Source organism: Oppia nitens, unplaced genomic scaffold (genome assembly GCF_028296485.1).
Source record: "Oppia nitens isolate AA-2021 unplaced genomic scaffold, nextdenovo-longstitch-racon4-pilon3 scaffold3_pilon_pilon_pilon, whole genome shotgun sequence".
Lineage (NCBI taxonomy): Eukaryota > Metazoa > Arthropoda > Arachnida > Sarcoptiformes > Oppiidae > Oppia > Oppia nitens.
In genome coordinates, this window is record NW_026533221.1 from 7,873,476 (window position 1) to 7,884,640 (window position 11,165).

The following is an 11,165-nucleotide window of genomic DNA, read 5'->3' on the forward strand; positions in this document are numbered from 1 at the left end:
TATAGTAAATTATTAATTAAAAAACATATAAAAATATGATTAAATAGTCAATTAAAGTGATTATCACTGATTTAAACATTTAAACACATAATAAACATAAAAATAGTTTCAATCAAATGATATGACAAATGCATGCATTGATTACATCACACTTTGAGTTCATTTTGCAATGCATTCCATAACATGTGATGTCTATTGAATGATACGATAGGCTTAAAGTACTGTATATTATATCATATATTTGTTTGTATAATGTATTCAATGAAAGTATCACTCATTCAGTGCTTTTTTGAGTACATTTTAGTGCAAATGTTTTGATCCTTTTTGTTGTATATATTGTGTGACAACAATGTATTAATAGTGAAAATTGTTTGATTTTTACATTAATTATATGTATTGAGATATTTAATTGAAACTATCATTTATATACAGTTATATAACTGTAATGTACAATATGTAACAATAGATGAAAATATTGGATATTAAATGTTTGTTTGTATTTAAAGTATGATATTTTGATTTTTATTGTTTAATTAAGTATAATATGTATGTATAATATGTATGTAATAATTATCAATGCAAACCATTTGAGGAAATTTGTGTTATTTTTTTATTGTTAATAATAATTGAAATATAATTTTTTAACTAAAAGTAAATCAAATGATAATTTAGTAATTTGAATGAAATAATTAACGTAAATAAATAACTAAAGTATTTGTTTTAATGAAATGGCAATGAATTTATTTGAAGGCTTATTGCAAACACTTATCTAACTTTTCAATGATTTTATATTTTCACTTATTTTCAAACAAATCATTTAATTGAATGCATTTATTTGTAGACATCTGTCAATTGTAATACTTGTAAGATATCTGTGGTATAGTTGTATGAAAAGTGTTAATAAAATGCCCAAACATTACATGGAAATTGAGATACCGGTTCCCTATGGCCTCTTAAAGGCCAAAGCATGGGGTGATCCTAATCGTCACACAAATAAAATAATTGGTTTGTATTTGACTTGAGATTGATATGATTTAAATGGTAACAATCATATTGACAATGATATTAATATTATGCTGAAGCACTTCATGGATGGCAGGACAACGCCGGCAGTTTTGATACACTGATCCCTCTTTTACCGGAATCACTATATATTGTCGGTAAGTAATTGTCAATATATTATAGTTTATATTACCGGTAAAATATATATTTTATTATACAAATGACAGCACTAGACTTTCCGGGACATGGATTATCTTCACATTTATTGGATGGATGTCCATATCATGACTTAGTATTTCTAATGGATCTAAAGAGGGTTGTCGATCATTTAAAGTGGTCCGAGTTTACAATATTAGGCCATTCAATGGGTGCCGCTATTGGTCTTTTCTATTCATGCCTTTACCCCAAAAATGTGACTAAACTTATAGCTTTAGATATGGTAAAGCCATTGAGTTTTCCGGGCCATGAATTGGCCAAAAGGACCGGCGATTGTATTAATGCTTTCTTAACATTGGAACAAAAGAACAGTAAACCTCCGGTATATGATGAAGAAACTGCTATTAATAAGTTGATTGACGCTCACGCCATATATGGTCAGCTCACTCGTGAGGCGGCACAATGTCTACTCAAGAGAGGATCCAAAGAAACAGCAGACAGAAAGGGAAAGTACTTTACGAGAGATAATCGCATAAAAGCCGTTCTTTTTCAACGTATGGATAGTAATGCTCTTTACAATTATCTCGAAAGTATTGAGTGTCACCTCATAATAATTAAAGCCAAAAATGGCGTAAAACTTGATCCTCAAGAAGTAAATGACCGCTTTATTGAATTATATATACGAAAGTGTAAGAGTTTTAAGTTAATCCAAGTCGAAGGTCAACATCACGTGCATCTCATTAGTCCCGAAACAGTACTTCCATTTGTGGCCAAAGCTTTCAGTGATAGTCTTACCAATGGGTGTAATGGATATCAAAACGGAAATAATGGTAATTGATTGATAGGAATAATAAATAATGTTATAATTTCAACATTACGTATAACTTATATAAATCTTAACCAAAGTTGAGTTATTTTTTATTTCAAAGAGATTTCTTATACTTAAAATATTAAAGCATAAGTATTAAACTATTGAATTTTTACCGTAAATGTATCATAAATTCAAGCGATATATTAATGTATTGATAAAAGTATGTACAGTATTTAATTCAATGCATGAGATTTTTTTGGTTATAATTTTAGAAAGTAGTAAAATTTTATTTTAATAATAAATTTTAAATCAAATTTATTTATATAATCAATAAAATTTTAATTTTTAGAAATTTATTTAACTGCATAATTATTAATTAATTATTAACTAACAAATTTTGTCAATTACCGTAAGCAAATAATTTTGAATTTTCAATGTTATACTGTACGGTATAACTTATATAAACTTATTTAGTATAGTATATACCGGTAATCAAATAGCATAAAATCTAAATGCGAGTAAAAATCGTGATAAATAAATGGTTTATATTTTATTTACGTTAGTTATATGTTAAAACTTTACTGGCATTTAATTAATATAAATAATTGGATATTTCCGGGTATTTGTTTAATATACTGATAAATGAGTTATTTAGAAAATTTATGAATTTAAAAATATTTGTATTACTAGTAATTTAAAATTGTAAAAAATCACAACTTATTAAAAAAAAATTAATCAAAGAAATTACCGGTAAATATATATTATTATTATTATTATATTATTATTATTTTTTTAATTATTATTATACTTTTTAAATTGATATATTAAATTTAATTATTTTAGAATATAGAGTATTTTAAAATTATTTAATATAAAAGCTAATAAAGAAATGTCAAACTTCCCTAAAAAGTATCAAAAAGTATTATTTAATTTATAAGTAAATTATGTTTACAACAGTTAATAATCTATAAAAAAAATCTTAATTTTTTGACAAATGAAAGATATAAGAGGCCAACACTTTAGTGCCTTCAATATAGTTTTTGCGGTCAATCTTTTCATTTTGAGAGTGGGCGCCGTCATCACAGCCGCCAATTGGTAACAATATAACACTTTTTCCGGTCACTTCTTCAAAAGTCAGTGTTACTGGTATTGATCCGCCCTCTCGAGTCAGATCAGGCTCCACACCAAATACGGAACTAATGGCTAATTTTGCGGCTTTAAAATTGTCATTATCAGTGTTGGCAATCCATGGTTTGCTTGCTTTACGTCTGATAACTGACAACCGATTGGGAGAATCAAGTTTTGCGAACTCATTCTCTAAGTATTGAATTACTTGTTGTCCAACTTTGTCGGGATTCTGATTGGGGACCAACCGTATGGAGAACTTGCCGATCACTTTACGCGGTATCACAGTCTTAGCTCCGGCACCTGAAAAGGCGCCTTCAATGCCATGTATTGAAAGAGATGGATAACGCCAACGATGAGCCAATATTTCTGACTTTGTCTCAAAAAGTAATCGTTTTGTTCCTATTTCTTCACGATATGAATGGTGATTAAAATCAATACTTTCATACATAGCTTCTTCAGATGCAGTTAAAGGCAAAACATCATCCAAAACACCGGGAATTAAGATATTTCCCTTATTGTCTACCAATTTTGACATCAGAGCTAAGAGATCAGTCATGGCTTCGTGTACTGAACCGCCGTAAACACCTGAATGTAGATCTTTTGCCGCACACTTCACCTCAACAAAGAAATATGCGTTACCTCTGAGACCATAAGTCAGACATGGCTTAGTATTTCCTAACCAATAATTATCACTAATACAGATGTAGTCAACATTTGCTAAAAAAGTGGATCCTTTAGCAATAATGAGTTCATTGAGTCCAACAGATCCAGACTCTTCCATGCCTTCAAAAATGAATTTCAAATTGATGGGTAAGTCAATACCTGTGCTCTGATAAGCATCAATAATGTTAATCCACGCCATAACAGGGCCCTTATCATCGGTAGCTCCTCTGCCATAAAGTTTGCCATCCAATTCAATCAACACAAATGGGTCAGTATTCCAACCGTCGGCAATATCTGCCGGTTGGACATCCAAATGGCCATAAACACAAAGTGTTTTCTTTGTGGGATCATTGCCCAACTGTGCCAATAAAACTGGTGGTAACGGCAATGTTTGTCCATCTGGCCATTGTTCGGAACCAATATCTACTAACTCAGTGGTCAATCCTCTGGTTTGCAATTGTTGTTCAAACCATTTAACCATAAATATGGTATCATCTCTGGTGTCCTTCTGTGCCGAAATACTCTTGATTTTGACGGCTTTGGCCAACAAATCAATGAATTGTTCACTATTTTGGTCAATAAAGGCAAACAATGTCTGCAATTCTTGTGATAATGACTCACATGAAGACATATTTAGGTCTTAACTATAATTAAAACAAATGACTTATTATTTGACAAAACTTTGAAAACTTATAATAAAGTTATGAATAATATCTTATGATTAAAATGTTTATCATTTTTCGATTATTTTGTTATAAATATATTGAATACTGTGTAACACATTGTGTGTATTAATCAGGGTTTGAAAAATACAAGTTTTTGAATTTTGACTTTTGTATAATACAGTAAAATACTATATGTATTATACAAATTTTAAAACTAATATACTGTATATTATGTTAAAAATTACTTTAAAATATTTAGTAAAAATATAATTTCTAGAAAATGCATTATTATTATAATCGTTATTTCTAAGTTATAATAATCAAATAATTTAAAATAAAAAAATGAAATTTAATAAAAAATAATATTAAATCTATATTTATTATAAAACATGATTTACTTTGCTTATATCAATGCTTTTAGCACTAGGTGGCGCTAATTTTTTTGTAAACCAAATTGGTCATGTATTTTACATTATATTACTGTATACTGTACAGTATATTACACTTTGTATTATACAAACATTTTGTCTCTGCCAACACTGGTATTAATACTCTACTGTAGTCTAAAATTTATATGGCATAGAGTCGACAGATTTAACATTAAATGAATTGACAACAATTATAATCACAAATCAATAAATTATTAAAAATAATTCAAAGTATATAAACATAATAATTGAATATTTGTCAAATTCATTGTTTTAATATTATTAATACTAATTTTTAAAGGTTTATCAAATAAAGTTTATTTTAGCATGCTCAAATATTTTATTATACAAAATAATATTAAGGGATCACCTAATATAGACTATATACACAACACTATTATACAGTACTGTAATATATTAATATAATTATTATATAATAAGTTTTATATAATTATAAACTTCTAAAATATTTCTAATTTATTCATAATAAATACCACTACTTTGTTAGACGCAAAATATTATATCATATTACTAATATAGACTAATATTACTAATAATAGAAATAAAAGTTAAATAGGATAAAATATTTTTTAATTAATTTTTGATTATCTAGTTGTAGAATAATAGTTATAATACTGTAGTTATAACAGTTTGTAATGTTATATATTGTAGTACAGTATAATAATATACTATAAATATAGTTTTTTTAAATATTCTAAATGTATATATTAGTGATAATCTATGAATAACTATATTGAGTTGTTATAAAGTGTATAAAATTATGATGAATTAAAATATTGAATTTAGTTTAATGTAATGTAATTTATTATAAAATGCTGTATTATTGTCTACAGTATAATACTGTACATTAAAGTGTGATAATACTAATGTGTTTAAAAATTTGATGAAAACTTATTATGTTGTCATAGAAACATGAATTGCATTCAAACATTAAATAATAAACAAAACAATTGATTGAATTATTATTTATTGAATTAAATTAATATATCATATGATTTGACAATATTTTGATCAGTTTTGTAATAAATGTTTAAAAACACGTTTCAAAGTGGCTTTCTTTCAGTACTTTATAGCATTGGATCAAATCCTCTTCAGATTTGGGACAAGAAAGTCAAGAATGGATCGATTAAACGCATTACCGATAATGAGATCCAGAGTTTGGTGATTGAGATCACGGGCGCCAATGTGTCGACAACTTATATCACATGTCCGTCACAGCCGAGGGCCAGTTTGGGCATAAAATTGCCATTTCTGGTGATTATCGTTAAAAATATGAAGAAATACTTTTCTTTTGAGGTCGAGATTATTGACGACAAACAGATCCGACGGCGATTCCGTGCGTCCAACTATCAGAGCCAGACTCGCGTCAAACACTTCATCTGTACGATGCCTTTGCGTTTGGATGACGGCTGGAATCAGATTGGCTTCAATTTGGCCGACTTTACCCGTCGGGCGTATGGAACCAATTACGTGGAGACACAGAGATTAACCATTAATGCAAATTGTCGTCTCAGACGTATATACTTCTCTGACAGACTCTATAGTGAGGACGAGTTGCCGCCGGAATTCAAACTATATTTGCCGATTACCACCAAAACCTAAGACCAAATCATTTATATTTGCTATTCAGTACATTAACTATAGTTTATCATATATTTAACGAATTCACTATTTATTTTCTAATTTAAAAACTAATTCACTGAAATTGTTATAAATTTGATATCGTTTACAGTAATTAAATTAAAATAAAAATGTTAAACATTTTATCTTATTATAAAATATATGATATTTTTCATTATAACTGTTAAGTAATTTAGACAAATAAATAATACAATCAATTGAATGGATTGAGTGTAACGTTGTTTGTGTAGACAATTGAATGAAAGCATACATAGAGTGAACACAAGTTGTGCTAAACGTCACCACAAATAGTGTTTGACTTCATATTCATTATTATTAGGCATTTGTTGGCCAACTCTTGCATTTCGGAGACACAAACTGACCACTCGGTGACCAATTGGCTATGGGTTTGACCATTTCAAGTCTATTCACGCGAATGTTTGGTAAGAAACAGGTTCGCATATTGATGGTCGGTCTGGACGCGGCCGGCAAGACAACCATTCTTTATAAGCTAAAACTCGGCGAAATTGTGACCACTATTCCCACTATCGGTACGATCAACACTTGACATTGTTTACAACATATTATCTTATATTAATTTGATTGATATATTATAGGCTTCAATGTGGAGACCGTTGAATACAAGAACATATCGTTTACGGTGTGGGACGTCGGCGGTCAGGACAAGATTCGGCCGCTTTGGAGGCATTACTTCCAGAACACACAGGGCTTGATATTTGTGGTCGACTCCAATGATAGAGAACGTGTCGGTGAGGCTCGAGAAGAGCTGATGCGAATGCTGGCAGAGGACGAGCTCAGGGATGCCGTACTTTTGATTTTCGCCAACAAACAGGTTAAACAATAAACTATTTGTTATTTACATTACATTAACTGATTTGTTGTTAGGATTTACCGAATGCGATGAATGCGGCGGAGATCACCGATAAGTTGGGTTTGCATTCATTGCGGAACCGCAATTGGTATATTCAGGCCACGTGTGCCACTTCGGGTAATGGTCTCTATGAGGGTCTCGATTGGCTCTCTAATCAATTGAAAAACCAATAGGTCTATAGGTCTTGTCAAACATTTTATATAATTACAATTATTTATATTTAATTATATTTAATGATTTTATTAAAGTGATTATAAACGTATAAAACTAAATATTTCATTAAAACAAATGAAATATAAGTCCAATGTTTAATTAAACACTCCATAAGTCCTTCATTTAATTTATTTTTCAGATTTAGTTTACTTTATTTAAGTATACAATATTATCAAACAATTTTGTTTAATATAAGATATAAATTTAAGTCCGATTTATTTTTTATTAAATATTTTGTTTTGTGTAGCTTTTCAAACAAAATCTTATTCCGATTATTATATAAATAATATTTTATGTTTTATTTTTGAAATTTATGTAATTAATAATAAAATTTATTTGAGTTTAATCTGAATATAGTCTGTATATTTAGAACAACTAATTTTTACAAATTAAAATAATTATTCAATTATTTATTAATAAAGTTTTTAATTGATTATATTAAATTATACTTAGTTAAATTTAGTTTGATATTTACCGGTAATTAAAAAAAATAATTTCCTTGTTTTTATGATTTATTTAATAATTTAATAATCATTGATTTTAAAATAATATCAATAACAATTATTGTAAAATATAATAAATAAAATTAAAGCACAAAAAAATATTTAATAAAATTTTTTACTATATTATGTAATAACTCATTTTTTAAATTAAAAAATAATTTTTTTTAAACATTTACATAACATTTAGTTTATAATTTATAATTAATTTACTTATTTTAATGATAAATCATTAACAGTGTATTATTAACATCTATCACATAAAATCTCATTCTTTTATTAATTAAATTTTTTTAAACATTAAACATTTGCTTTTAAAGTCAATAACTGTTTATTTATAGTATTGCAAAATACAATACAATAGTACATTATTTTAATTTCTATTTAGGGGTGATTCTCATATTACGTTCGCACTTGAGGGGCCAAAGCGAACTTTTGCGAAAGAGGGGGAAAGGATGGGGTAGAGATCTTAAGAAGGTTCGCATTTAGATATTTTATTTTTTAGTGGTGGGGGGGGGGTTAGCGGTTAGGGACATGTGAACGTAATTTTTTTAAATGACTACATGCGAATAATTGCGAACATAAGGGAGAGAAGGGTCTAGTTTCTTAAAGAGTGTGAATGTAATATGTGAACAACCCCTTTACCTATTTTCTAATTTATTATAATTATTTACTTTGAATTAAATAACTTAATATAATGTTTAATACTTTGAAATCTTAGAATTAATGGATGAATGCGTTAATCGAAAATAATTCAAATTTAGGTAATATACAGAACATTAGTTGTCTTCCCACTCATAATACAGTATATTATTGTTTGGCAAAAGGTATTTCAATTTAATATTGTGTCTAATTATTTGTATAGATATTAATATAATAAATATAATGTATTGTTGAAAATAGAATTTTTTAGAGATATTAATTTTAACCATATCAACAATTTAAACATCAAAATTAAATGTAATATAAATAAATTTATATAAATTATTATAAATATAAAATATAAATGTAATATAATATATATAATAAATAGTAAATATAAGATTATGATTTTCAAAAAATTGCATAATTCACATACACACACACACACACACACACACACACACACACACACACACACAAACGCACATTTGCATACATAAAAACAATTTTTTCAATTGATTTTTTATTTTTTGTATGTAATTCACAAAAATAAAAATTTTCTAATACTTTGATAAACTTGTCTCAATTAAATTAAATAAAACTTTAAATTATATGCAATATATGGCGTATATTAGCAATCATTAATTTTAAGACAAGATTTTTATAGTAATTAAAATTGAAGATAAAAATTGGTGAAATAAGTTTATATAAAATTATAGTAAACAAATACTTAGATTTTAGCTAATAATAAGTAAATATAAATAATAAAAAAACATTTAAAAGAATTTAAAAATAATTTGATTGTATAAACAATTAAATATGTTTTATGTTTTTCATGTATTATATCGTCCCTGATATGTGCCATAATATATTAATTCATTATTTAATTTTCTTGAATTTATTGTTTCAACACTTCTTTTGATAAAATTATTATGTTTTATACCTTTTGATTGCAAACCTTTTTCATAACTTATATCTCCGATATTAACAAAATACAACTAATTAATTAATTGTTTTTATTAGCAATTTTTATATGGCTAACTTTTTTTATTTATACCATTCATATCTATTTATTTATGTATTGTATTTTTATCTATTAGTAAAAAAATAATTTTATACAAAATATAATAGTTCTATATATTTTTTATAGATTTTCATATATGAATTTTAATATTATTAAAGTATTTTATTTTATTTTGCAATTAAATATTCTTTAATACTATTTTTTAATTTAAATTTGTTTTTAATTGTATTTTTTTATACAAATTACATAAAAGTTTAAATGTGTTTTTGTCACTAATAAGCAATTATTGATAGTTAATACTTGTAATTATAAACTAAACATCTTTTGTCAACAATAGAGACTATAGAAACTTAAAGAACAACTAAAACCCACTTAAATTTAAAATTATAAATAACTACTAATTAAAATAAAACAAATATGTTTAAAAAATTTAAAGATAAAATAAATTACACAATTAGACAATAAAAAAATAATGTATTGAGTTTAGACTGGATTGCGGGTTAAATGACCAAAAAAAAGTTGACTTTAATATACGATTTGACATTATTTATAATATAAAATGTAAATATGAACTCTATTACAGTATATTATTGTAAAGTATATGAACTGATTGAGCCCACGACTACAACAAATAATATTTATGAGTTCCTATATTTCTTACATAATTATCTCTCCCACTAATATTATATATATATATTGATACTAAACTACTGTTAAATTCTTACTGTAATCAGTGATCACTAATCACTATTATCACTATTATCAGTGCAATCAAATTAATACTACTATTATGAATAAGTTAAATAATTTACTGACAAGTCCTACTAATATTAATACATACAGTATTATACAATATATTACTCTTTTATTGTCTAATAACCTATAACTTACAGTCTCTAAGTCATAGATATTATTTGAGACATTTATAAGTTGTAAATAAAGATATCAGTTTACTAAGTAATACTAACTTTATTTCTATCTTTAACCACAAATTATTTCTATCTATTAGATTACACAATCGTCACATTCAATAAAATTGTTAATATTTAAACTCAAATTGATATAACTACTGTATATATATAATATATATATAGTTAATACAATTTTATAATAAAATTTAAAGCTTTTAAGTTTTAATATTCAAATTAAGAGTTCAATAATAAAGTGTAGATTTAATACTTATTATTATTATAATATATATTTCATGAAATCTATAAAATCTAATAATATCAATTTTAGCCAAAATATAGAAAAATTTATAAAAAAAATCACTTATTTTCAAAAAAATATATTAAATAGATTTGTAATTGTAAGAAAATAAATAATATGATATTTACAATAAATAACTTTGTTTTCCGATAGATTGACATTTAAGCGGAATCCAGTGATTTTGACTTTAC

General features: G+C 26.1%; 4 protein-coding genes across 4 annotated transcripts; 3 read left to right on the plus strand and 1 right to left on the minus strand.

The window, feature by feature from the left end:
• The first annotated feature begins 368 nt into the window (after window positions 1-368).
• On the plus strand, window positions 369-2,083 carry LOC128957430 (probable serine hydrolase). Its single transcript, XM_054303189.1, has 4 exons — window positions 369-505; window positions 842-1,005; window positions 1,083-1,160; window positions 1,230-2,083. The coding sequence occupies exons 2-4, from the start codon at window positions 888-890 to the stop codon at window positions 1,994-1,996; spliced, it is 963 nt and encodes a 320-aa protein (XP_054159164.1). The 5' UTR covers window positions 369-505; window positions 842-887; the 3' UTR covers window positions 1,997-2,083.
• Window positions 2,084-2,854: 771 nt separating this feature from the next.
• Window positions 2,855-4,471, minus strand: LOC128958980 (cytosolic non-specific dipeptidase-like). Its single transcript, XM_054304950.1, has one exon. It carries the CDS (start codon window positions 4,389-4,391, stop codon window positions 2,949-2,951), a length of 1,443 nt encoding a protein of 480 aa, XP_054160925.1. The 5' UTR covers window positions 4,392-4,471; the 3' UTR covers window positions 2,855-2,948.
• Window positions 4,472-5,809: 1,338 nt separating this feature from the next.
• Window positions 5,810-6,501, plus strand: LOC128958463 (cilia- and flagella-associated protein 20-like). Its single transcript, XM_054304321.1, has one exon. The coding sequence runs from the start codon at window positions 5,901-5,903 to the stop codon at window positions 6,474-6,476; it is 576 nt and encodes a 191-aa protein (XP_054160296.1). The 5' UTR covers window positions 5,810-5,900; the 3' UTR covers window positions 6,477-6,501.
• Window positions 6,502-6,738: 237 nt separating this feature from the next.
• LOC128958464 (ADP-ribosylation factor 1-like) lies at window positions 6,739-7,617 on the plus strand. Its single transcript, XM_054304322.1, has 3 exons — window positions 6,739-7,045; window positions 7,112-7,347; window positions 7,401-7,617. The coding sequence occupies exons 1-3, from the start codon at window positions 6,898-6,900 to the stop codon at window positions 7,557-7,559; spliced, it is 543 nt and encodes a 180-aa protein (XP_054160297.1). The 5' UTR covers window positions 6,739-6,897; the 3' UTR covers window positions 7,560-7,617.
• Window positions 7,618-11,165: the final 3,548 nt, after the last annotated feature.

Coding starts and splice junctions, on each gene's coding strand:
- LOC128958463 (XM_054304321.1), top strand. CDS start 5,901: ATGTTTAAAAACACGTTTCAAAGTGGCTTTCTTTCAGTACTTTATAGC.
- LOC128958464 (XM_054304322.1), top strand. CDS start 6,898: ATGGGTTTGACCATTTCAAGTCTATTCACGCGAATGTTTGGTAAGAAA. Junction 7,046..7,111: donor GACCACTATTCCCACTATCG/GTACGATCAACA, acceptor GATATATTATAG/GCTTCAATGTGGAGACCGTT. Junction 7,348..7,400: donor TGATTTTCGCCAACAAACAG/GTTAAACAATAA, acceptor ATTTGTTGTTAG/GATTTACCGAATGCGATGAA.
- LOC128957430 (XM_054303189.1), top strand. CDS start 888: ATGAAAAGTGTTAATAAAATGCCCAAACATTACATGGAAATTGAGATA. Junction 1,006..1,082: donor TCACACAAATAAAATAATTG/GTTTGTATTTGA, acceptor ATTATGCTGAAG/CACTTCATGGATGGCAGGAC. Junction 1,161..1,229: donor GGAATCACTATATATTGTCG/GTAAGTAATTGT, acceptor TACAAATGACAG/CACTAGACTTTCCGGGACAT.
- LOC128958980 (XM_054304950.1), bottom strand. CDS start 4,391: ATGTCTTCATGTGAGTCATTATCACAAGAATTGCAGACATTGTTTGCC.